We start from the raw sequence: 26,009 nt of genomic DNA on the forward strand, positions 1-26,009 counted from the left end.
GCGGTGACTCACGCCGGGCAAGCCCCGCGGCAAAGGCCGAGGAATTTCTCCGGTTCAGACGGGACGGGCCGCGGCGGCGGCGGCCGGGCTTGGGTGATCTGCCGCCGCGGCGCGGGGTGCGGGGCCGGCCCGCTGGCGCGGCGCCACCTAGCGGCCGCTCTGCCGCGGCGCAGGGAGGCGGCAGCTGTTCGGCGGCGTGTCACAGGTCGGAAAGTCCCTGGCGCGGGGGGCGGGGTGGAAATCCCCGCTCCGCTGGGGCTTTTTTCTCTGCTTAGTAAAATAGAAAGGAAAAAACAAGAGTCTTTTTACTCCAGTTTATAGCCAGCGCAGCAACGGCGGCGGCAGCAGCAGCAGCAGCAGCAGGGAGGGGGCGGCTGAGGGAAGCCCAGCCAGAGGCTGCTGAGGAGCCTGCTTCTCTTGCAACCGCGTCTGGTCGGGGCATTCATGGCTCACCAGCTTGGCTCTGCCCGGACCGTGGTGCATGGGCTTTGAGAAGGATTTTACCCGCCGCGCCGCGCTTTTGGAGGAGCCCTACTGCAGAAAGGTACCGGGCTCTGTGCTGCTCTTTGCAATAGTGGCTTTGCTTGCCGGCTCCGTGATGGCTGCGCCGGGCCTTGGCCTGGAGCGCCCTGCGGGTGACCCTGGCGTGGATCTCTGGCTTGTTTCTGTGGCGGAGGGTGCGCTTCAGAGGGCCGTTTGGTAACGCGAGCAAATACTCTGACTCGCGCGGTGGCAGCAGGTTGTAGCAGGTCTAATCGATCTGTGTTTTAATGCCCCCATCTCGGATAGTTTGGGGAGTTCTTGACTTTAAAAACTTCGCCGCCCATTCCAGAACGTAAATAGGAGGAGGAAAGGGGATTTGGAGAGCAGACAGAAGCAGGGGCACGTATACGTGTAATTACCACTGACACACCGCTGTGGTGTTGTAAGTTACATAATTATTGGTGACAGCTCATGTAGGTAGTTATGAAAGACCTATTCTTCTGATTGTTTTAAAAACGCATCGTGTGTAACTATTTGGTGGCGTATGGAATACCAGCGATGGAGGAGGAGAAGTGGATTGGCGATTATCGTCTTGTCTACGGTAACAGTCTTGTTCCAATTTCCCACCATTATAACACTGGTGGAGTGTTAGTGTAGACAGATTGCCACTGTCATTTGGGCCTGTACTGGGTAGAGTTCAACAACACAGTGGGTAAAACACCAGTGGGTTGTCTAAACTGATGCTCCCACCATTGCTAGGTTCCAACAGTGAGCAATTTTGAAGAAAAACAAGCTGCATGTACACATGTCAAATTGCCCAGTAGGGGGTACAGAGCTGGACTGCAAACTCAGAACCAGTGTCTGTTCTATTAAAATCTTACAGCGGAAGTATAATGTATGTAAACATATGTTTAAACCTTCTATTTGCGATTTAAAAACAAACACCTCCTTATTATTACTTAGTAGTTCCAGTTTTCTTTTTAAAGTAAGAATCTGGTCTTAGTTACAAAGTACATTAATATATAATACTTATGTAGCACGTTCCATCTGAGCCCCTAGAATAGAAGTTGCTAAACACTTATTAATTTGTACTGTACTTTATAAATATCAGTGAATCAAACTTCCTATCACACTCATGAGCTAGGTAGGAAACTGTGGCAAGACACGATAACTGAACACAGTATAAATTAATAGTAATTTTGCATGGAAAGGGGAGCATAATTGATTGTTTACCTGTACCCAGTTCTGTAAAGTGTTCTTTCCTTATTCAACCACTTGCTGTAAAGTGTACTATGATACTTTATGAAGATGATATATATCAACTGTAATTAAACAGTGATAATTTTTTGTATTAATTTGGATAAAAACTAATAAAAAATCAGTGTTACAGTAGTTAGCATTCAGAGATGTTACTCTTTTTGGTTTATACACTTATTACCTAAAAGGCTTCTAATGAAGTTGTTGACCAGCCCATCTTGTTTGGACCTGGTGTCCCACATCCTGCCACCCAGTGGCCTAGGGTGGCCTTTTTTGTGGTTTCTCTGGTGTACTGAAAAGCCAAGCTATTATATTTCTATTAGGTTTACAAATCCTGCTCATGCCTGACAACCAACTTTTCACCTTGAAACAATGCCCCCTCAATCTGCTAGGTGAATTACACAACCACCCATTTGTTTCTTTCACAATCAGACCATCATAGTTCACCAACAAGCCAGATCCAGCTAGATGTTGATTGCCTTGCGTGAGATGTTAAATACCCTCACCTCCCATTCTTTTAAAATTGTTATTATTTGTTAAACGTTGACAATGTGCCATACAAAGTACAAGGCCCACACAAAGACCATCCCTGCGCCACTGAAGTTAATGAAATTTGAGGGTACTAAAGTATCCGGCAAGATTGCCCTAATAATACCCATCTGTTATATACCACATTTCATCAGTAGATCTCAAAGTGCTTTGGTTGGTAGCCTTTTCCTATCCGTATTTTACATTTGGAGAAACTGAGGCACAGAGCGGTGATGTGACTGGCCCAAGGTCACTCAGCAGGCCAAAGGTAGAGACAGGCATACAACGTAGGTCTCCTGAGTCCCATCCAATGCTCTGTGTGCAGTTACATAAATATGAAAAGTATTATTGAATACGAAGGCTGATTTTTAAATAATTTTTGGTTGCACCTTTTCACAGAGTTCATACAAATGACTTAGATCAGATTTTTTTATTTGTTTTTTAACATCTTGATGAATTTTCTGTGCTTTGGTTTCTTTATCTTATCTGGGTATAAACTGCTTTTTGTTTTGTTTTTTAAATTGTACTATTTTACACACTTTTTTTAAAAATCGTTCTTTTTAAATTGACAACTAATAATCATAAACGGCACAGACAGCAGTTTTCACATGTAATGGGGGGAAAGGGGAATGCACTTGGAATAAAGGGGAGGTGGAAATCTAGTTCTGAATAACACACAGATTTAATACACCTTCTTTAGTGATAAACAAATTGGGTGTTTCATTGTTTCTTAATACTGGAAAGATCCATTTCCAGGGCCTAAACTTGCAACACATAATCAGGTGAGGAGTCCTTATTCATGCAAAAAATTCCATTGACTCAATGAGTCTCCTTGCGTACGTAAGGGTTTGATAGATTAGGGATTGGAAGCTGCTGAAGAGATTGGATGCAGCTGGGATTATAGTATATAATAAATTGATGACATTCTAATATTTTGTTTATATTGTCTCTCTCATTCCATTCTTAACTTTAAAAATTTGTATGATCTGGAAAATAGGTGCAGTTCTACTGATACTTGGGACTGGGGGAAATGGACAAGATAGGACATGAGTTAGTTAACATATATACTTTATAAAAACATCCAGTAGCGTGTATGTTTTTAATATGCAGTCTTGGCTTATAAAAGGTGCCTTCTTTGCATGTTCCAAGACATAATGGCCCTGACAAATGGCCATATCTCACACCCCCTTTTGTATGAGCAGAGGACAGAACTCCCCCGGCTTGAGCAGATACAGAGTATACAGCTTTTTCAGCATCAGACACCCCACCACTGCCACCCAGGACTCCATAGAAACTCTTCTAAGCGTGCCCACTGAGCTCTTCCATCACAGAGTCTCGGTAGGGGATGTACAAAGCAGCTCTAGGCAGAGCAGTTTGGGGCAATAATAACTGCTAGGCAGTTCCCTTTGTAGCTATTGACCAGCTGCAGGGGAGCTATCACAATGGCAGCTACCAGAGCCAGGCAGATGTAGAGGGAGGCCAATATAGGTATGTGGAGGAGCAGTCTTCCTTGCAGGATATCTCTGCCTCTGCAGATAGGGGGTTCCCTTCCTGGTGTATCTGTGAGATTGTAATACCTTTCCCCCTGCTTGCTCTGTGCCCCTCCAGGTTCTTATCACTTGAGAGGACAATTTCCTGACAGATGTGAAGTTTGGTTTTCATTTGCCATTGGCCCCTCTCTGTTTGGCCCAAAATCAGAAATCACAATATAGGTGTAATATTCTTTTAAGACATTTGATGAGAAAAGACTTGCTGGGTTCTCAAGTGCTGGAACATTTAAGGTTTATATGCATTTACTTTCCTAGAAAAAAGTTAATTTTAAAACATTGAATAGGGGTGAGCACTGAGAGAACCAATGGAAGTACAGGCATGTGGATGTACTCTGTGTTCACACTTGGCTCTAGCCCGACACTGTGAAAAGACCTGATTTTCTTAGAACAAGCGTAAGACGTCTGGTCCCCAGTGGAATGCCTTTCAGATCTATGGATTTATGTTCTCCTCGCCCTATCCAGTGTGATGAGGAAAGGGGCAAATGGCGGTGAGCATTACTTGCCCCACAATGGAAAAATATTGGGGTTTTTGAGCGAAGTGGAAATGCTTCTTCAGCTCTGTTGATTTACCATTGAGTAATAATGGGCCTCTAATTCCGTACCTCCCCACCCCCACGCACACATGCATGTGCCTCTGCAATAATTCTAGCGTTAACATAACCTAAGGAATGTTCCTCTTATGTAGATGTCTTATTCTATACCAGGTGTCTGCCTTGTTAGAAATGTTTCATTTGCTGCTTTGTTAGTTTTAAACATCATATGAAGTTATAAGCCTGGGCTGGGTGCTAACATTCCATGTAATTATTCTAGATGTCTGGGCGCTTTTTAATTTTGCACTGCACATCACATTGCTTTATGTAAGCTCTGCTACTCATGGGTAAATCTGAAGTGGTCAGAATCCGTTTTCTCTGGCATCCGTGGTCAAGTTGAAAGCGTAAACTGTGCTTAAAGTTCAACAGGTTCACTGGAGATTACCCTGCTCCATTGCTGATTAGACAAAGCTCTTGTTGTAAATTCCCATCCTCTTGATCTCCCCTCCTCTTCACCCCACTTTCATTTAAACTTCTCCTTTTAAAAGTGCTGTAATTTCATTATGAATATATTCTCTTTTTTATTAAAGAGAAGACAGAGTAAAGAGACTGTGATTAGTAGTTGAGGATCTATAGCTGAGTAATGCTAAGAGATTCTTGGGTATGGATTTCATATTAATTATATAGTGCTCACTGTGGACTGTGTGGTTTACAGACAAAGTTGCAAACAAGATCTCTTCCTAAAGAATTTGCAGTCTAAATATCTATACCAGCAAGAGTCCTGTGATGTACATTAAGTAAGACTAAAAGAATGGTCTTTTTTTCTTTTTTTCCTTCAGGTTTCTTCTCAAAAAATGGCTGGCCAACAAGTTCTTCCCCAAGCTTTGTCTCTGAGCAATATGCTGAAAGCTGTGAAGATTAGGGAGAGAATTCCTGAAGACCTTGTCAAACCTGCCAATGGAATAATTCATCACTTTAAAACTATGTACAGATATACAGTAGAAATGTTCAGAATGTGCCAGTTTTGTCCTCAGTTTCGGGAGATCCTTCAGAAAGCTTTAATTGACCGATCCACCCAGAGCTCACTGGAACATCAGAAGAAGCTGAACTGGTGCAGGGAAGTTAGGAAACTTGTGCCGTTAAAGACTAATGGTAAGATATGTGTGTGTCATTCCACTAGTATTAAGACAGGGTCATAAGGATGTAGCACGTTGTGTTAATAGGCTTGTAGTTTGCATTGCTAAAATAAAAACATAGTTGCTTTATTAAAATAATGTGTCTTTTTTTATCTTAGCAACACAAATCAAAATCCTATTAACACAATATGCCAAACCAATTCTTAATCTCTGAGGATGCACAGTGTGCGTCACTGGTATATCAACAGGTTGAAAGGTTCATGGACGTTTAATAATATCATAAATCTTTGGTATGGTAGAGTGATATGTCCTTATCGATGAGGACTTCAACCCCTACAATGCTGGCATTTTCCATGATGCCTTCTAAGGACCTGATTCTGTACTAGTAGTTAGTATAGAACTGTGACCCCTCATCATTGTAGTTTGCAGGCTGAACTCGGTTGTTAGTGATTTTTTGGTATAACTCTAAGTACTGTATCAGTTGGAGTGTCTTAGACTTCCAGCCTTTAGCTCTCTGGCTGTGGAGTCATCCCCTGATTAAGCTAACTAATGCTGAATTGTGTTATGGGATAAGAGGGCTTTCTTTTTTCCCTGCTTGTGCATAGCTGCGATTGTCATTAATGACAGTTACATACATGTATAGCAAGGTGCATAATTCCCATTGATTTTAAATGAGAGTTAAAGAAAAGTAGCATGTGGTACTGCTTTTAATATATTTTATATTATTTCAGGGTCTTGGGGATGATTTGGGAGAGGTGTTTTATAAATGTGTGTCTTATAGTATCTCCTAAAGAAAACAGGGCAAATATAGTAGATCATGGGGCTAGAGTCCAAAGATTTTGTGCGCAAGAGACTTATATTTAAATTAATTAGCGGTAAATTCTAATGGATATGAGAGTGTGAGCTGTGAAATATTGCATGTTCCTCAATCATTTCTTTTCATATGGACATACATACACACTACCCAGTCCCCCTCATTCATATTTCTTTCTCAAAATCTACAGTGTCCCATTAATGCTACTCTTCCTACATATGATGAAATTTTATGAAGAGTAATACAGATCTAATCATGAACATAGAAGCATCGTCTAGTGGTAACTAACACAACTACTAAGAAAACAATATAGGTCTATACGTCTGTAATAGAAGCCCTGATGCCGCAATGAACCCCCCATAAATTGTCCACTTGCACAAAGTTCCACTGACTTCCGTGAGCCGATGCAGGGGGTCTACGCATGTAGAGTTCATTGCAGGACTGAGGCCACATTTAGCACTTGTTGCAGCATTTTGCAAACACTAAATAAGTAATCTTGTCACAAGTGTTGTATCACACGATCTATTTCATGCCGTATAATTGTAGCCATGCCGATTCCAGAATATTAGAGAGGCAAGGGAGTCCAATAAAATATATTACCTCACCCACAATATATTTCAGTCAAACAGATTAACTAAGAAAATGTATAATCTAGTGGATTGCTCCCTGAAATGAATAGAAACATTTTAGGCCCAGTCCTGCTATTAACATAACAAGGAACTGCACAGCACCCGCTGAATATATTTTACTGGATTGGGTGAGGAGTGGAGGACATTATTTGAAATGAATATAATGCAATGGTTTCAGAATGTGACTTGTCTACCGCCTGTACATATGTGTACTAGAGGCATTTCTGGGATGTTAAAACAGCGATTTATTTGTTTTTTTTAATTGCATTGAGTTCAGTGCACTGCTCCCAGGTCAGTAGGGGCTGTTAGTACTGCAAGGCATTGGGGAAGAAGAAATGCATCTCATTACCTTCTGTGGTTTATGCAAAATCACCACAACACAAGGCCTGTTCAGGACAAAGAAGATAAACAGTGTGGGTTGGAGGGAAGGATGCTTCAGAGTAGGAGTGGGGCGTGCAGGAACCCCTTTAATTTCCCTGGAAACAGTGTTAAGTCTTGATGAATGGAACAAGTTTTTCACATAGCATAAAAACAACGTTTTTAAGGGAGTTCATTTACTTAATCTTTAGATGTGTACAGAGTGAATTTGACAGTTTTTAGTCAAAGACGGATTTGCTATTTAGAACTCCTTACAGCTGCAGTTTTTTGAGAGCCAAGGAAACAAATGCTTCTTCTAGGATTTTGGTAACGTGAACTTTACCTAATATGTACAAAAGAGTATATATCTGGGTGATTCACCATGTATGCTCTGAGAATATGAGAATGGAGTAAATGAGGAAGGGAGTAGGAGGTATAAAAATTGAAACCATGTTTTTAAAAAAAAAATTCCAGTGTCTATTGGCTGTAGAGATTTCACTTGTATAATGATTAGGCAGTCATTCCAGCTCACCCTAACCACACCCACTTGGAAAGTCCAGTATGTACTTCATAGTTCAGATGTGTATACATCAGAACAAGAAGTACAATAGCTGTTGCTCAATTGCTAGTCAAATAACTTAACCCTGGGGAATTCCAAGTGTTGTATAGGGAATTTTGTACGGGTGGTTCTCAATAAAGAACTGAAAGTAAGTGCTATAATAAAAAAAAATCTTATCTTTGCTTTTGATTTTGCAGAGGGAAAATTTTAACAGGATGCGTTACTTGTCTTACTTTTATGTCAAATTTCTTCTAGTTCAGGCAGAAGACTTTTCAGTTAATATTGTGTATTTTTCCCTGATTCTGAGCCCAAAATATGGTTTTAAATGAGATTTTGCAAGAGAAGGTTAGGAAATCAGAAAATGAATTTCACCCTATTCAGAAGGCCTAAAATTATTCAGCAAGTCTGTAACCAATTACAAGTTTACAAAGGATTCATGGAGTGCTCAAGACCTTGTGCATGGCTTTGATTTGATTAGGCCTTTGGAGAACAGCAGTCATGAGAATGGGAAGGGGTTTAAAGCTCCTAATGTATGTAACAAACTGATACATTGGAAATAATCTGAAATAATTTCTTGTTGGTATCTTCAGATTTAAAAAATTATCATAAATACAAATTCTTGGTTCTTTGTTAACCTCCTTGCAATGTACAAGGAAATTAATGTGTCTTCGTGTCCTTAGATGACGTAAGTCCCTTTGTAGTGAACAGTGAATCCCAGTGGTGTCCAAGAATAGTTTCTTTGTGTCTTCCTTTCAGGATACCCTTGGGGAGGAAGAAGGGGCATGTGGTTAAAAGCCCAGGATTGGGGGAGGGATTAAAAACAGGTTTTATTCCCAGCTCTTAACATACTTTCTTGTGTTTATCTTGGGTAAGTCACTTAACTGCCCAGAGCAGGGGTGGGCAAATTTTTTGGCCTGAGGGCCACATCTGGGTATGGAAGTTGTATGGTGGGCCATGAATGCTCATGAAATTAACAATTCAGATATATTCAAATACACTTTATTTAATAAAGATACATTTTAGTGGAAATCAACATTAAAACTTACTTACGATTATAAATATACCATCATAACAAAGTATTACAATAATTAAACCAAACGTACCTCCTTTCCACACCCTCTTTGATTAATGTAAACAATGCAGCTGGCACTCCCTGGCCAACTACTCTTTGTTTTATCCTCAACAATGGAAAATTAACACTATTAAAACAGCAGAATAACCTAAGCCAACAAGTAGCAGGCACGTGGGCTTACACGTTCCAGGCTCTGATGGCGCTTTTGGGTTGTGCAGCTGCAGTAACATGCATGCCCTCACGCAGGTCTCACCTGAACACCTGGGAGCGTCGGGCAGGCAGAGCGGGGCAAGCTCCTGACCCCACTCCCGGGGGGCTGAATTAAAAGGTCTGAGGGACCAGATGCGGCCCGCAGGCCGTAGTTTGCCCACCCCACCCCAGCCCAGCGCCTCAGCTTCTCCTTCTGAAAAATGGGATAATACTTTCCTACCTCTCCGTGGAGTTATGAGGCTTCAGTCAATGTTTGTAAGGTATTTTGAGATTCTTAAATGGAAGGGGCTGTGTGTAAATGAAGACCAAATTATTATTTTATTTATCATTTTTATTCTGTCTTTCAAAAAGAAACAAGTCTCTGACATTTTTCACTAACCTGACACCTGACATTGAACAATACACTTCAGTATTAGGGTGAGAGGTGCCCTAGAAAAGCAGCAGAGATTGTTTCATGTAGGTTTCAGAGTAACAGCCGTGTTAGTCTGTATTCGCAAAAAGAAAAGGAGTACTTGTGGCACCTTAGAGACTAACCAATTTATTTGAGCATAAGCTTTCATGAGCTACAGCTCACTTCATCGGATGCATACCGTGGAAACTGCAGCAGACTTTATATATACACAGAGAATATGAAACAATACCTCCTCCCACCCCACTGTCCTGCTGGTAATAGCTTATCTAAAGTGATCATCAGGTGGGCCATTTCCAGCACAAATCCAGGTTTTCTCACCCTCCACCTCCCCACACAAATTCACTCTCCTGCTGGTGATAGCCCATCCAAAGTGACAACTCTTTACACAATGTGCATGACAATCAAGTTGGGCTATTTCCTGCACAAATCCAGGTTTTCTCACATCCCCCCCACCCCCATACACACACAAACTCACTCTCCTGCTGGTAATAGCTCATCCAAACTGACCACTCTCCAAGTTTAAATCCAAGTTAAACCAGAACATTCGGGGGGGGGGGGTAGGAAAAAACAAGAGGACACAGGCTACCTTGCATAATGACTTAGCCACTCCCAGTCTCTATTTAAGCCTAAATTAATAGTATCCAATTTGCAAATGAATTCCAATTCATTTTTTCTTTTCTTTTTGTTTCATGTAGGTCACTTATTACTTTCTTTTTGCTTTTCCTCTTGACAGGACTCTTCTGTCATATATAACACAGCAAAATGCAAGGCCTTGCAGTGCAGTGTCATCCATTATAGTTGAGCCCTAGACTGGCCCCCCTGGCTATGCATTTGGCACAGTCCCCAAATCTGGACCCATGTATTTTCAATCCCTATCTTCTACATTGCATCTTAAACAAGAGTAAACAATGCTTGTGGAGTAGAGGATATCCCTCTGTTTACTGCGTTTATTTAATACGTTCTCTTAAGCTTTGTAGTTTTGTTTAAATTTATGATTGATTTATCCTTTTAAGACAAACTTAGTTATGTGTGAGGCATTTGCAAATAACCCCAAAATTTAGCTCATGTTGATTTATTGTAATTTTTCATCCTTTTGCCCATCAGTGTCAGATTGGAGCAGGAAAGGTGGGATTTATACCTCCCTGCCACAGCCTGCCCCCCTGCATCCAGTGGAGAGTCAACTCAGGAGGGAACGGGTGGTAGTTTTTGGCATCCCTCCATCCGTCCCTCAGGGTTTTCCTAAGGAGAGGGGCTCTAAGCTCCACCTTAGGAACCCCACTAGTGGAGGCTGTTGAGAGGAATTCAGGATCAGGTCTGAACTAAATAACTTGGAATTTGTTCACTGTGCTTTATGGGCCAGTTGTTCCTTTTGCTACTTCTTAGGGAATTGTTTTTTTAAAAGTAACCAGTAACTTTCCCATAGGTGATGGTAACTGCCTCCTGCATGCTGCATCCCAGTACATGTGGGGTGTTCAAGATGTTGACCTGGTCCTGCGGAAAACACTGTTCAGCGCTCTGAAGGAAGTGGATACGCACAACTTTAAGCTTCGTTGGCAACGAGAGACACTTAAATCGCAGGAGTTTGTAGAAACAGGACTCCACTATAACACCAGGGTAAATTAACTTGACTGCATAGTGCTATGACATCGGAGTAAGCTAACTTGAGTGCGAAGACTTGGTCATGTTTACTTGCTTGGGTGGGACTATAGGGTGAGAGACAATTATGACAACAATCCTAAGAAGAAAAAAAGGATCGTTATGTAGATAGCTTGAGAAACTTTTTCTTTGGAAGAAAAGAAAAAGATTAATAGCTTGGAGACAGGTTTTGATATGCTGTGCTGCAACCAGTTCTTGATCTACATGTCTGTGAGCTGGTGCTAAAGAATATTTAATTCTTTCCTCAGAACTGGGAAGAGGAATGGGAGAATCTCGTCAGAATGACATCCACAGAAACATCAGTGGCCCGAAGCGGGTTTCAGTACAATGCGCTGGAAGAAATCCATATATTTGTCCTTGTTAACATCCTCAGAAGGCCGATCATAGTTCTTGCAGGTGAGTCCTCCATGCCAGTTGCCTTTTATGACTTAATGTTAAGTGCAAAATATATGTCTTTGTAAATGTTCTGTTGCAGTGTTTTAAAACAACAGAAATAACACATTACACTTGTCTCATAGTTGAAAGGAATTTGACCTTATTAATATTCAGTGTTTTTTCCTTAAATAGATAAAATGCTGAGAAGCTTGGAGTCTGGTTCAAGCTTTTCTCCACTGAACGTCGGTGGAATTTACTTGCCTCTCCGTTGGCCAGCTGAAGAATGCTATAGATATCCTATTGTCCTGGGATATGACAGTATGCATTTCACATCACTGGTCACTCTGAAGGACAGCGGGCCAGGTATGTTGTATTCAAATTATCTGCTTGGGCTGTATGTAGGATTTGTATGATTTTTGGTATTTGTGTGTTTTCTGCCCCCCCACCCCCCTCTTGACAGTAAAACGTTTAAAATATAATCTGATCAAGAGTTACATTTGAAATGGACACAACAAATGTAAATGATATATTCCTATTTAAATGTTCAACAGAGTCTTCAAAATGTAAATAGTTTACATGATATATATATATATATATACCTGCTAGAGCAACGGTCCCCAAACTGTGGGGTTTGCCCCCTGAGGGGGGAGGGTGCGGAGGAACATTTTTTGGGGGGAGGCACAGTGGGGCCTGGGCCAGCCCCTGTGGGGAGGGTGGGGAGGGAACATGTCTCCGGCTTTGGTTCCCAGCCTCAATGCTGGGCTGACCCTGGCCCCGCTCCGTGCCGCATCTCCTGCTCCTGCCTTCCTGCCTTGGCCCTGCTCCCAGCCACGGCTCCCACTCCCAGCTGCAGCTATTGGCCTTGGTCGCGGCCCCAGCAGTGGCTCCAGGCACAGCCTCAGCCCCCGGCCCCGCTCCCAGTCCCGACCCCCAGGAGGGGGCACGGACAGATTACATTACAGATAAGGCGGGGGTGGGACATAAAACGTTTGGGGACCGCTGTGCTAGGGCTTCCGGAAAGGAATCAAAGGTTGTGTCATATGGAGCCACAGTACCTATTGCTACTAAAGCACCATTTAGTGGATGGCTAGCTATCGATGGGTTCAGTCTGAAGCATTGCCTTTGCTGCAGAGTATTGAAATTTATTGCAATGCACTGACTTTAATTGGTGCCCTGCAGCAGAGGAAGCACTTTTTAGGGCTCGTCTACATCATGTAGCTGGGGTTAGTGACATCTCTGTCTGTGTGTTTGTCCGTGTGTTTTTTGTGTACCCTGTTGTGAATGGGAGAACACCTTTCTAGATTCATACTGGGAAATTGTCCTGTAATAAGGTTCAAGAAACTAAACTGTCCTATCCAGGTTAAGTATAAAAAAATGTATTAGGACATTGAAACCCCAAATGGTTCTCGGCATGCCCTAGTGAGCATCTTCATTCCATCTGCACTGTTTGGGAACAGGGATGTAATCATGCATGCTCTTTACAGGCACTGTTGCTGAATTTCAGAGTAAACAGAATGAAGGGATGATATTTTGCTAATCATATTTCATGGTTATTGCCATTTCGTAAAACTCACCCGTTTTGTTTCACACAGAAATCCGGGCTGTCCCACTGGTCAGCAGTGAACGAGGCAGGTTTGAAGACTTGAAGGTGCACTTTCTGATGGACAACGAGGAGATGGGAAAGGAGCAGCTACTGAAAGAGTACCTGATGGTGATAGAGATTCCGGTGCAAGGCTGGGACCATGGTACAACTCATTTAATTAATGCTGCAAAGTGAGTGGTGGTGTTCTCTTCCTACAGCTTTATAGTTGTTGCTGATAAAAGTCTTATAGGATAATGTATTCAGTCTTTCCTTTCTTTCTCAGCAACATGCATATTTATATACACCATTATGAAATCATGTCACTATTAATAATAATGTACCTTTGGTGGCATAAGATGTTAGCTTGAAGCAGGCTCAAATTTAAATTCTGCAATTTCCAGTCTTTAGTTTCATAAGGTAGTTAATAAATTAGTCCTGTTGTCTGCCAGGTAGGTAAAGGGGTGTGACTGAAAATGAGAACTCGCATTCTTGTTTAAATAGCTTTTGGGCAAATTGTGCCTTGAAGTACATTCATTGCACTGGGGAAAGTGTGCAGCTGTTGTGGCCGACTGCACTGGCTTCCGGCATTCTGCTTGTCCAGTGCAGCCGCAGGCAGAACACTGCAGGGGTGTAGTGTAGAGGAGCAGGAGGCTGACTCCATGCCCACCCTCTTATGCTTAGGATATGCCCCTTTGGATGTAGAGGGCTTTTGGCTGTGCTAACCTCCTCTTTGCTCTGAGTGCACACTAACAGCCACATTCTGCCCACTTCCTGAACAGATGCATGAGGGAGAGAGTCCCTGCAACCTCCCTTTCACTCCAGTCCCCGTGTGCAGGAAGTGTTCTTTCTGCTCCTGAAAGGTTCTGGATTGACCGCCTTGAAAATTAAAATCCCCCACCCACGTGCAGCATAGGCAGTGGTAAGACCACTTCTCCCCTTAGCTGGGCTCATGTGCCTCAAATGGATCACTTCTCCACATCTGCTCAATTGTGGCCTCTAACATAATTGCAGTGTGGGGTATTTTTTTTGTGATGTGGACACTAGACAAATAGGAACTTCTCTGAGCCAGGACAGGACATCTGCTCATTTCACAGAAGCAGGGTTTCCAGTTTTAGATATCAAAGCAAAAATGGGAGTAGGCATTTAAAAAATATGTATCAACATCTTTAGAGATGGAAATTGTTTGCAAAGTGGGCTGGTGGGTCCTACAAAATTCCCAGTTTACTCTAAGCTGAGCCCTGGAGTGCTGGACTTCAGTGGCCGCTAAAAGTTTGGAGTTTTTTAACATCAATTTACTCCATTCCAAATGAGCTGTAATGTGCCTACAGCTAAACGCTGAAAACTGCATTGGCCAGCATTCTGAGAATACTACCAACTAGGATTGTATCAAACCACTATTTAGAGGTGAAAGGCTCCATTTAACTTTACTAGACAACTTTCAAAATATGTCACTCAAAGCTACAATTTACCATTGTGTATTTTTAATTCAGCAATATGGATATGTAATAATTATCTCTTTACCTCCTTAAATTTGTATGTCCTCATCCAGTGTTGCTTATATTCAATACCATGCCCACTCCTTGCCCCTTTCAGACACTGATATACATGTTGATTGTTTTGTTTTCTTATTTGGTCTTCAGGTTAGATGAAGGCAACTTACCCAAAGATATAAATCTGGTGGAAGATTACTTTCAACTGGTACAGCATGAGTACAAGAAATGGCAAGAGAACAATGAGCCTATTACGAGGGAGACCTCCACCAGGAATAGACTGGAACTGTCTTTACCTCAGCTGTCTCTTGTAGAGGTGAAATGTGAAACTCCCAATTGCCCCTTCTTTATGTCTGTGAACACCCAGCCCTATTGTCATGAGTGCTTTGAGCAGAGGCAACAGGGAAATAAACCAAGGAGACCAAGCACCAAAACAGCATCTGAAAAGCTACGGACGACTGGAGCAGGCTCATCTAGGGTTGAGTTTTGTGAGCCCGGGGGAGGGCTATCTGAGGAGCCAGTCACAGGGCCTCATTCTGCTCCTCCAACAGCTCCAAGCCTTTTCCTGTATAGTGAAACCACTGCTATGAAATGCAGGACTCCAAACTGCCCTTTTACGTTAAATGTGCAACACAATGGACTCTGTGAACGCTGCCACAATTCCAGACAGCTCAGTCCTTCTAACAACTTGGACAACCTGCGACATTTAAACAGTGTGACATGTAAAATCTGCCTTCAGGACACGAACAGGACCTTTAATGGCATCTGCAGCTCTTGTCTCAAAAGGACTACAGAGCTGTCAATTGCCCATCCTGGCTTCCTGCCTACATTCCATCAGAGATCTCACTCTGACCCTTCACAGCTATCGCAGAGCCTCCTTCAGCATTCCTGTCATGCAGCACCCAGCAACGATCTGCCTTCCGCAGTAATGCTTCAGGCTGCTCACAATTCAGAGGAAAGGAATGGAAGTAGCCAGTGCAGAAAACCTGGCTGCAAGTTTTTTGGGACTCCTCAGAATGAAGGCTTTTGCACTCTGTGCTTCTTTGAGTACAGGGAAAACAATGGTAAGTGAAGCTAGTTTTAGTTCCCTAACACCTTAGCTTCAGGTCATTGTCTCTGAAGATACAGAGTGTTTTTGTGGGAGTTTTTTGTGTGGGAGAGGAAGCGTTGGAAGGAGGTGGTGCTAATACAAAAATATCAAGGATGGGCCAACCAGTGGTGTAGAGCAGCAGCATTAATGTGATGAGAATATATCCTTGACACACTTATTCTTGTATAAACCATGGTACAAGATAAGGGTGGGATTTTTCAGAAGCACTCAGGATTGGCCCAGTTCTACTGAAGTCTGTGGTAAAATTCCCATTGACTACTGTGGAAGGAGAGCTAGGCCAGCTCTGAGTGCTATTGAAAAATCTCACCCATAAACCACTTTTAGTTATGTTTTGCTGTGAATTGTCTGTAATTAAAGTGCCTTAATGTCACAGTGATAGGAGTTGTAGGAATCAGTCAAATACGACTTCATTGTCACTGCCTAAAGTCAGGTTTCATTAGTAATGCAAGGGCCGCATTCATCCTTGATGTAGCTATTGAAGTTATCTGTGCAAGTTAAGTAAGAAAGACTCTGTTTAAAAAAAAAAAAAAAGTGGTTCTATATTAGAAGATCAGCAGTCACTTTAGTAGTGGTCACGTTTGGGAAGTTACATTATTAAAATGTGCCTATTTTAACCATTTTTTATTAGTTCTGTGTTGTATGTGAAGTCAGGCCCTCATATGGGCAATATTCTGTAGTTAAATCAAAGGATACAGTCTTTACCTGTTACTACTCTTCTCTAAAATGAGCAAGGATCTCTCGGGGGTAGTACCAAGAGATGAGTGTAGGAAGGGAAATAATGCATCTGTCTTGCAGAATAGCTCATTGCTGACACTAGTGGAGTACAATCTGAAACTTTTCACATACCTTCAAGTTATGGAAGCTCTCTGGTAGATCATGTGGTAGCAGTTATGTGTGTTAGCAGTTTATTTTCAGAGGTCATTCACAACATAATTTTTTCCAGTTGTGTATACTGTATTCCACAGCAATCTGTATATGTAGGCTTTTTAATAAACCAGTGAAATGTAGCCCATTCATTGCTGGTCCTTTGCGCTACCACTTCTATTTAACATTCCACTGAAATTGCAGGGAAATATTGGGATGAAATCCTGGATCCACTGAAGTCAACAGCAAAATTTCCCTTGACTTCAGTGAGGTCAGGTTTATGCTTCTGGTCCTTTTAGCAACTGTGATCTAACTTGAAAGTACAGAAGGAGGCAAACTTTGATTGAATTGTTTCAGCAACTTCTGATTTAAAAATAAGATTAGTAGCCACCATTATTTATATATCTTAAAAAAGGTGAATCTGTTCTGAGTATTTGGGGTGGCCTCATACCTACTTGAGGCTAGATGACTTGTTTTGGAGACCAAAGAATTCTGTGTTGCCTTTTCTGTAATCAAAAGTGTTGTTCTCATTCAAATAACCTCTCTCTTCTTGCTTTGTATGGTAGGCAGTGCCTCACTACTTCATCAGAGAAGGTCTCAAAGGAATTCTCCTGCTTCTGGACAGCCTGGGACCTCTGCTGCCACATTCCATAACACCATTTCCTGCCTGGGGCGAGAATGTGGCACCCTGGGCAGCACTATGCTTGAAGGGTATTGTCAGAAATGTTTTATTGAAGCACAGACTCAGCGATTCCGTGAAGCCATAAGGACTGAACAGCAGCTAGTGGGACAATCTGAAGTAAGTGAAACTATGGGAATCTTCCCCCAGTGTTGAACCCTGTACCCTTCACCCTAATATATCTTAATGAACAGTTTCAACTGTAGAATAGAAAATCCCCACGTTACTGCACCTCCACTTTCTGAAAAGGAAAATTTTGAGTAAGTCACTACTCTGCCTTCCGGAACTGAGCAACCAGGGAGGTGTGGAAGTCTTTCCCATGTTACATCTACAGCAGACAGTGTGGTGATGAACACCACAAAATATCTTGCAAGAGCCTTTGTCCCATTAGCATGAAAAGCCTTGGAGAAGTCATAGAAGAACAGCATCAGTGGCTACAGATTTTTCTTTGACACTCCTTTGAGGCAACACAGCCAAGTCATTTCACAGTTTCTAAAATCTAGTACAGCACATCAAGATTACTGTATATAGGATTTAGCCTTGCTTCATATTGATTCCAAAGGGGGGAGGGAGGGTGGATTTTTCAACCGTGTTCAGTGTTGCCCTAGCTCTGCTCAGATTTAAGTGTATGGGAGTTTTATCATCAAGTTCACTAGGAATAAATAGGCCAATGCTGAGTGCTTTTGGAGATCTCCCCCTTCATAGCTGTGAAACCACATCAGGCAAGTTAGTCAGCTTCAGTAATGTCCAGCATCACCTTTATTTAGTTAATTTTGGAGAGAAGGGGGGGCGGAGGTGTTAAGTAGAGAGTTTTCAGGGAGGAAACTTTTTATAATAAATGAAAGCCTTTTAAGATTCTGTCTGATAAATCCTGGCCCCTAACAAGCTTGGAGCTTTGTGCTCTACTGTAGTCTCAGAAGAAGGAAGTCTCTACCTAGAAATGGAAAAGGCTGGTGCTTTGGAAATCAGATTCTTGGAAAGCTCTTGTAAATAGTGCTGCAGCACTTCTTGCTGCCACTGTATACTGAACAAACCTGAAGTGGTTAAATACCAAAACATAGCAGCGTCCAAAGCAATTAAAAGCCACTTATGCTGCCAGCATTGCAACTGACAGGTTTTTTTTTGTTTTATTTTTTTAATCTTTACAGAGAACTGGGCAACACAGAGACTTACAGGTATCAACAGTGGGGAGCCAAAAGCGAAAGTGTGCCACGACTTCTTGTAGGAACAACTTAGCCTGCAGAAACGATGAGCTGTGTCAGGAGTGCCAGCGAGTTCAGTCTGGGAATCCTAGAGGGCCAGCTGCAGAAGAGCCTCCGAAACAGCGCTGCCGAGCCACTGGCTGTGATCATTATGGCAATAATAAGTGCAATGGCTACTGCAATGAATGCTACCGGTTCAAAGAGCTGTATGGCTAGCAGAGAAGTGCTGGCAAAGAGCAAGGAAGCAACATCTGCTTCTACCTCGCTGAAATGGTGCTATGTCCAAAACACTTAAGAGGCCAGCCATGGCGCGGTCCATTTGAACCGTGTGACATATATATGGCTTTAGGGGGAAAATAAGCTGTCTGGTTTTGTACATATTTATGTCCATGAGTATGAATAAATATCCACTTAATACAAACACTGCATACATGGTCCAATGAGAAGTCAGTTTGCTTTCTGCACAGAGGAATCTTGCAGGAATGATCTGCTATAATGCTGACTCCAAACTCCCTCTCCTCTCGGATTTAAAATTCCTAGAGTGCATACTGTGGCAAAGTAAAGCATTTGAATACAGAAGACTTTGCCTTTGCACTAATACCTCCTCTGCACCTTGTCAGAACTGATCATTCAGAGTGCAAGAACGTTCAACCAATGTCTGAGATGCAGAGCTTCTTGAATTGGCCTGAGTCAGTGTTTTGCTCAGTGTGAGGCTGACCTTTCTTGAGAGGACTCCATTCTCATCCAGGGGAGTCTGGTGCAAGCTGGGGGTGAGGACGTAGATAAGAAATTTGTTTTTGCTTGCTTAGTTGCCTTTGTCTAAGAGCTCTGTCTTGCATGTAGAGTGTTCTGGTTGGTTCTGTGTTTGCTGAGCCCTGGGCAGAAAGAAGTCAGAAATGAAGGACAACTTGCAGCCTTCCCAGTCAACATGTTTAACCAATATGCCTCCCTTTCCAAAACCCAAAAATAATAGGGACCCAATGAGTAAGCCTATGACCATCCGCTACAAATGCATTTACATGAAGGGAGGCCTGAACACTCCCCTCCCCATCCCCTAGGGAAGGAAATGCCACCACAAGGTATGAGAAACAGCCCTAGGTTTCAATGCTGCTGCCAAACTGACCCTGTCTGCTTTGGTGTAGGAGGAAGCACATTGCAGTCAGAGCTGTGCAAGCTGCTCTTTTCTTATTTTATTGCCCCCCCCCTTTTTTCTGGCATCGAGGGCCCGATCCTGCAACATGACGAGTGCCTCTTGTGCAGCGGTCAGAACCATCACCTCCTGTTTTGGGAGTTAAGGGCACAACACATCTCAGGATTGGGCCCTCATTATCTCTGCAGTTGCTGCTCAGATATTTTTATGTCTTCCAGGGTATCTGTTTGTTCAGCTGAAGGACTTTATTTTATTTTTGTAACACTTGGTTTTCTACAGCGGCAGAGTATCCTGGACAAAATATATACATACAGTCATTCATGAGATCCAGCCCATGCCCTGCAGCTGAGAGACCAATTCTGCCGCTTACTCCTTCATATGTTAGAGATTACTTTGTAACCAACCCCAAAATGTAAGGAAGGTTTAAAAGTAAGCTCCACGGTACACAACAGTGGCCACTTTTGTGGCTCCTGTAGCTGCTGTCCATGTCTAATGATTGCAAGTTTGTATCCCTCCTGGTTTTAGAGTGAGGTTTGGATTTACATTTGCAGGAATGGTATGGCCTGGCTTTTGTTGCTGCTGTTTGAGGTTGGAAATCAAAGAGAGCGTTGCCATGGACTTCAGTGGGGCCAGGATTTCACTCCTGGAGTTCAGGCCTCCACTTCTCAAGCTACATTTCTTTCTCTAGCAAACTTGCCTTGTTTCCTCTGATTTTCATCCCACCCCATCCCTGAGTTTTTCAGCTTTTATTGCTGCTATTATTTTGGAGGAAGCACCATGTACAACAGCTGCTCTGATCTACTTTTCAAATGGAATCTTTTGCAACTGTGTCCAACCCAAAACCACTCATTATTGAACTTTTTTATATATATTTGTGAACTTTTACAATAAATGTGAAACTGTTAAGATATTTATATTATTCAAATTATGTAACTTGAAATTTGCACATTTTAGGAATTTTTTTAGTAAAATAATTTACTCATTGAATTTCACAAACGTCGACTAAGTAAATGTATAACTGCAAAAAAAAATTCTCCAATATAAAGAAATAAATTATTGAAGGATTAACTTTTGATATTTTACATTCATGATTAGTGGGAGAAGAACATATAGTTAGGTGCACAGGCACTGACCCAGGAAAGCATCTCTATTCAGGACAGCAATTCAGCATGTGCTTAAAGTTAAACATGCCCTGAAGCGTAGTCCTGAACAAAACGTAAGAATGTGCTTTCCTGAATTTGGACCATGTAGCCCAGTCCTTTGAGGAGCAAAGTGCTATTGCTGGTGAGCATGCTTAAGTGTTACTGAAGTCAGTGGTCTTGCAAAAAGAGCTCCACACCTTTCAGGATACTGCATGTGAAGCAAACAACATCCTTAGGGACGTGGATCCTGAGTAACTTCCGTTCTCATTAAAGTCTGTGTGAGTTCAGGACACTCAGCAGGACCTGAACCCATGGTGAGTAATGAAAGCTAAGAACCGTCAGCCCTGTTGCTTGGAACTTCTCAGCCCAGGAAGGAAGTTTTTTCAACCGAAAGCATTAAATCCCCATGATATTTTCTCTGCAGCTTTCTGGGGCCATTACTCATAACTCTAAAGTCACATGAAGGTCTATATCACTCTGATGTCTCTTATGTAAATGAGCACACACTCTGTCTCGTGTGATCTAGTTGTGGGGGAATGACAGAGCAAATATATTTCACACACCCTGGTATTTCCCTAATCTTTTTGGGGAGGATTTTGATCTTCTGAAGCTTGATGACCTCTGCCTGGGCACCTAGTATTTCTCCTTGGGCTTCTACATTTCTTCTTTCCTGTATTGCAAGAGAAGAATATAGTTGGGGTGTCTCCCTTTTTGACTACTACTAAAGAGCTCTGCTGTTAGATGACTAAATAAAAACCCTAGTTTGACCGGGTTTCTTTTCTTACCAAAAAAGTAAGACTTTTATGAAAGAACGGGCTTGGAAACAGTCTTTTGTAGCTTTATAAATCCCTGTAATATGGTGTCACACAGGAGTCATTTTTATTTTTGTTAAGGCCAGGGTGCCCTATTACCTACGCAGTGATTCTAATGTGAGCCAAGCTGGGAAAATGAATGGTCAGCGTGTTAGCTGTGACCTTGAGGTTAAACACCAGCAGACATGGCAATTCATTGTAATGCAATATTATGCTAGTAGATAACCTCTGGTCCAGAAAAGAAGAAAGTCACATGCCATCCTTTAGCATAGGTCACAGAAGAAATGCCTGTGTTGATCTTTCACTAGGCTGCAAGACCACTTTCACGGTGCTGATCTAGGGTAATGGACCATTTAGGCCGATAGGGAGAAACAGTGCAGTGAGACAGCATGAAGCTACATGTGACTCATGAAAAAAATAGACTTCACCTAACTACAGTTACTTTTTAACTCTGATATTCCAAAGGCCCCAGCCAGGGTCACAGTCACATTGTGGTAGTACCATGCAAATAACTGCCTTGAAGAGCTTATAGTATAAGAACCAGATCATGGCTGAGGCAGTACACCCACACAAGAGCATAAAATGTCACATTTTTTACTTTGGGTCAGAAAGCCATGTGAGTAGGGGTAAATGGGTTTGTGTCAATCCTTCCCATAATCACCTTCAGCCAGTGGTCAAATGTCTTATTTAATTAGCCGATCTTGTTATAGTCCCTGTACGCCTCAGTGCAGAGACTACTGTTAATCCAGTAGCAATCTCTGAAGTTAAGGATTTTGAAAATCAGGAATACAATCAAATGAAAATGAGAGAGGCGTGTTTGGCTGACTGAGTTAGTCCCAACTATCTAATAATAATAGTAATTTACACCATAGCAGTCTTTCATTCTGAAATAGCCATCAGTGCTTTAGACTGTAGATCTCAAAACAAAGAAATGCCCCTCCACACACTAGCAGTATGGAAAAATTATTTCAGAAAAAAATCCTTATGTCCAAAGCCTAATTCTCCTGCTGAGGGATACAAGTGACTCCCATTCAAGTCAATACAAGTTTAATCAACCATCCCCTCTGCTTGGTTGTCGAGACAGCAGCACACCAACTCACTGATAGCAGTGAGTGCTAATAGAAATTTAGGAGTAAATTACAGATTTCCAGTTTCCCAAATGGGTGGCCATAAAGACTAAGTCATTATGACATGATATCAGGCCTTGAACCCAGATCCATGGGGGGGAGGGTGGTGTTGGGGTCACCACATGAGGTGTTGGGAATCTTCACACTCCAATCCTCCACCTGGCAGCTTGCAGGCAGCAGCTGGGATCAGGGTCCATGAAGCCCAACTGGGGCTCAAGCCCCACCCTTACACTCTGGGAGAGCTCCAAGGCTCCTGATTGGGCCACAGCCCCTAATTAAGAAAGAAGCAGAAACTGGAAGTTCTCTGACCAGTGGGGCTGCATTCTGCCTGTTCTTTTCTTCTGGTATCCTGGTTTGGCCTGACTCTTGGTAACTGCCTCCTGGTTCCTGTCCTCCAGTTCTGTCATCTGATTCTGGCCTCCTGGTAACCTGGCTTCCCAGTATCTTGACTTGGCCTAATTCCTGCTAATTGGCTCCTGTGTCCTTGGTCTGTGCCTGATGCTAATCCCTAGGCCAAGCTGCCCACAGCCTGGACCTGGCATATACAGTGATCTCTAAAAATAAAGTGTGATCCCACATGCAACATAAGGGGTTTCCATGGGCTATATGCTGCAGGTGGTACATATTCTCAGCTGGTGTAAATCAGCATAGCTCCATTTCCTTCAGTAAAGCTGTACCTATTTACACACCTGAGACTTTTGCCCATAATGTGCAGGATAGTTACTTCCCAAATTACCAGTACACCAGTGCTTATGTTCATTATAGCCTTATTGGGCACCTAAAATTAGACATCTATATTATTTTTTAGGAAACTAAATGCCATGGGTAGCCTGATCTTCATTTTTTTTTCAGAGAAAATTTTCAAAATTACCATTGAAATCAGTGCACAGATGAGCCAGAGTTAGGTGCCTCCCTCTGCTCATGATCCTCAGCTGCGAGCCCTCTCCTGGAGGGCCCTATGCCTTAGCAGCTGAAACTCTCTCTCTGTTTCCTGCTCACGCTCAGTACCTGTCCAATGCTTGCCCTAGGTGTGCCTGTGTACCCAGCTGTCTTTTGTACAGGTGCTCTGCTGCCCTTCAACCTACCCGTTTCCTGCCTCCTGATGAGGGGACTGGGCAGGTAACCGATGTTAGGTGTGCTCTGATCATGCCTATAGGATTGGTGCTTAAATGGTGGACTTAGGTGTCTAAAAAGGCAGCTAGATACTTAGATGCTTTTAAGGTTCTGGGCAATTTGGGTATGTCTACTCTGCAATTAAATACCCCTTGCTGACCTGTGTCACCTGACATGGGCCAGCCCTGGGTGTTTAATTGCGGTGTAGCTATACCCTCACTTTCCCATGGGCATAAAAACACTTCTTTACCTCAGAGGTGTGGTGTAAGGATAAATACTTTATTAGCTTGTGAGGTTCTCAGATACTATATGGGGGGAGCCATATAAGTACCTAGCATAAAGTTGTATTTATTTACAATGTTGGTCATTGGCATAGCCATGTCTATTTAGCTAGCTTAAGTATTTCTAAGGCATTTTTATTCTGACTGGTGAGGCCACACCTGGAGTACTGTGTCCAGTTTTGCCCGCCCCCCACTACAGAAGGGATGTGGACAAATTGGAGAGAGTCCAGCAGAGGGCAATGAAAATGATTAGGGGGCTGGGGCACATGACTTATGAGGAGAGGCTGAGGGAACTGAGGTTATTTAGTCCGCAGAAGAGAAGAGCAAGGGGGGATTTGATAGCAGCCTTCAACTACCAGAAGGGGGGTTCCGAAGAGGATGGAGTTAGGCTGTTCTCAGTGGTGGCAGATGATGGAACAAGAAGCAATGGTCTCAAGTTCCAGTGTGGGAGGTCTAGGTTGGATATCAGGAAACACTATTTCACAAGGAGGGTGCTGAAGCACTGGAATGGGTTACCTAGGGAGGCGGTGGAATCTCCATCCTTAGAGGTTTTTAAGGCCCAGCTTGACAAAGCCTTGCCTGGGATGATTTAGTTAGTGTTGGTCCTGCTTTGAGCAGGGGATTGGACTAGATGACCTCCTGAGGTCTCTTCCATCTCTAATATTCTATGATTCAATATAACACTGTAGTATCTAAGGCCCCAGTCCTTACACTGACCTTAACTTTATACAGTGTGACTAGAACCGCACCACACTAAGTTAGGTGCTGATCTTGCAAAAACTTTTGCATGTGCCTAAGTGAGGAGGTCTGAGGTGCATATCTTGGTTTGGGGAGGGCCCCAGGAACCATACCGTTTTACTCCAGCGTACTTCACTATAACACAATAGAAAACCACACAACCGAAGAGTCACAATTTCAGTTTGTGTTATACTAACAAGCTTTTTTTAAAAGGGGATTAAAAATAGAGGATTTAAAAACCCAGTTGCTCAGTTTTTCATCTGCTAGAGTCACATGTCATATAGTAAACATATTGTAGGTGGGAAGGTGTTAAAAATTAGCATGACTAGATATAGCAATTTGTGTCCTATTGCATGTTTTCTCCCTCATTAGTAATAAATACTGTCATGACACCAGTGTTTGCTAGGGACCGAAGGGTTTTTCTCAAGCAGTAGCTTTAGGTAACCTGCTGTATCCTCTTTGATAACTTCTGGGTTTCAAAAAGAAACATGAAATAAGATCAGGTAATTTTACTCGGGAGTTTTATGGTGACTGCCTTTTGTTCCAATGTTAATTTTCAAAAAACTCCAAATGTCTCATCTTGAAAGACAGCCTACGTCATGTTACCCAGATTACCCCCTCCTCCAGCCTGTGCTGCCTGAATAACATGACATGTAGAAAAGTGTTGTCCCCCCATCTCCCCTCCCCACTCCCTGATGATTAACCATGATGATTCTTTTAGCTATTGACTTTTTAGTTAAATGATTATACGGATGCTTAGTGTTGGGCAGGAAGTAAGATTTCCCCTGGTGAATTACCGCAGTGGGGAACTTAAGTTTTGCTGTCTGGTTATGGTTTTATTTCAAGGGATTCATAAGCTACTAAAATATGTGTACCTTGCCCAGATGATCTGGTCTAGTTACATCTCCCTAGGGTTTTATAATTTTTAAAATATTTTTTACTGCTTTTTTAGTGTCATTTAACATAGTGGGGCAAATTCTTTTTCAGTAATACTGGTGTAAATCCAGAGTACTTCCACTGACTGAAGTGGGGATTCAGTGTGTGTGACATCATTCTATTCAATATTTCATGGCTTAAATCTAACATGGAGAGTGATAATGATGGAGGTCAGTAGAAACTAAAATAGTTAATCATTAGTTTAAATTAGACT

At 42.4% G+C, this 26,009-nt stretch overlaps 1 protein-coding gene across 1 annotated transcript; it reads left to right on the top strand.

Moving 5' to 3' along the window:
* The first annotated feature begins 224 nt into the window (after positions 1–224).
* On the top strand, positions 225–20,554 carry TNFAIP3 (TNF alpha induced protein 3). The gene is made up of 9 exons (XM_084625131.1): positions 225–544; positions 5,188–5,500; positions 10,961–11,151; positions 11,442–11,589; positions 11,761–11,931; positions 13,161–13,341; positions 14,791–15,704; positions 17,182–17,414; positions 18,443–20,554. Exons 1-9 carry the CDS (start codon positions 482–484, stop codon positions 18,710–18,712), a joined length of 2,484 nt encoding a protein of 827 aa, XP_084481257.1. The 5' UTR covers positions 225–481; the 3' UTR covers positions 18,713–20,554.
* The last annotated feature ends 5,455 nt before the right edge of the window (positions 20,555–26,009 follow it).

The sequence above is a fragment of the Lepidochelys olivacea genome, assembly GCF_965140295.1.
Source record: "Lepidochelys olivacea isolate rLepOli2 genome assembly, chromosome: 3".
In the NCBI taxonomy this organism is placed as follows: Eukaryota; Metazoa; Chordata; order Testudines; family Cheloniidae; genus Lepidochelys; species Lepidochelys olivacea.

Coding starts and splice junctions, on each gene's coding strand:
- TNFAIP3 (XM_084625131.1), top strand. CDS start 482: ATGGGCTTTGAGAAGGATTTTACCCGCCGCGCCGCGCTTTTGGAGGAG. Junction 11,932..13,160: donor TCTGAAGGACAGCGGGCCAG/GTATGTTGTATT, acceptor TGTTTCACACAG/AAATCCGGGCTGTCCCACTG. Junction 17,415..18,442: donor AGCTAGTGGGACAATCTGAA/GTAAGTGAAACT, acceptor TAATCTTTACAG/AGAACTGGGCAACACAGAGA.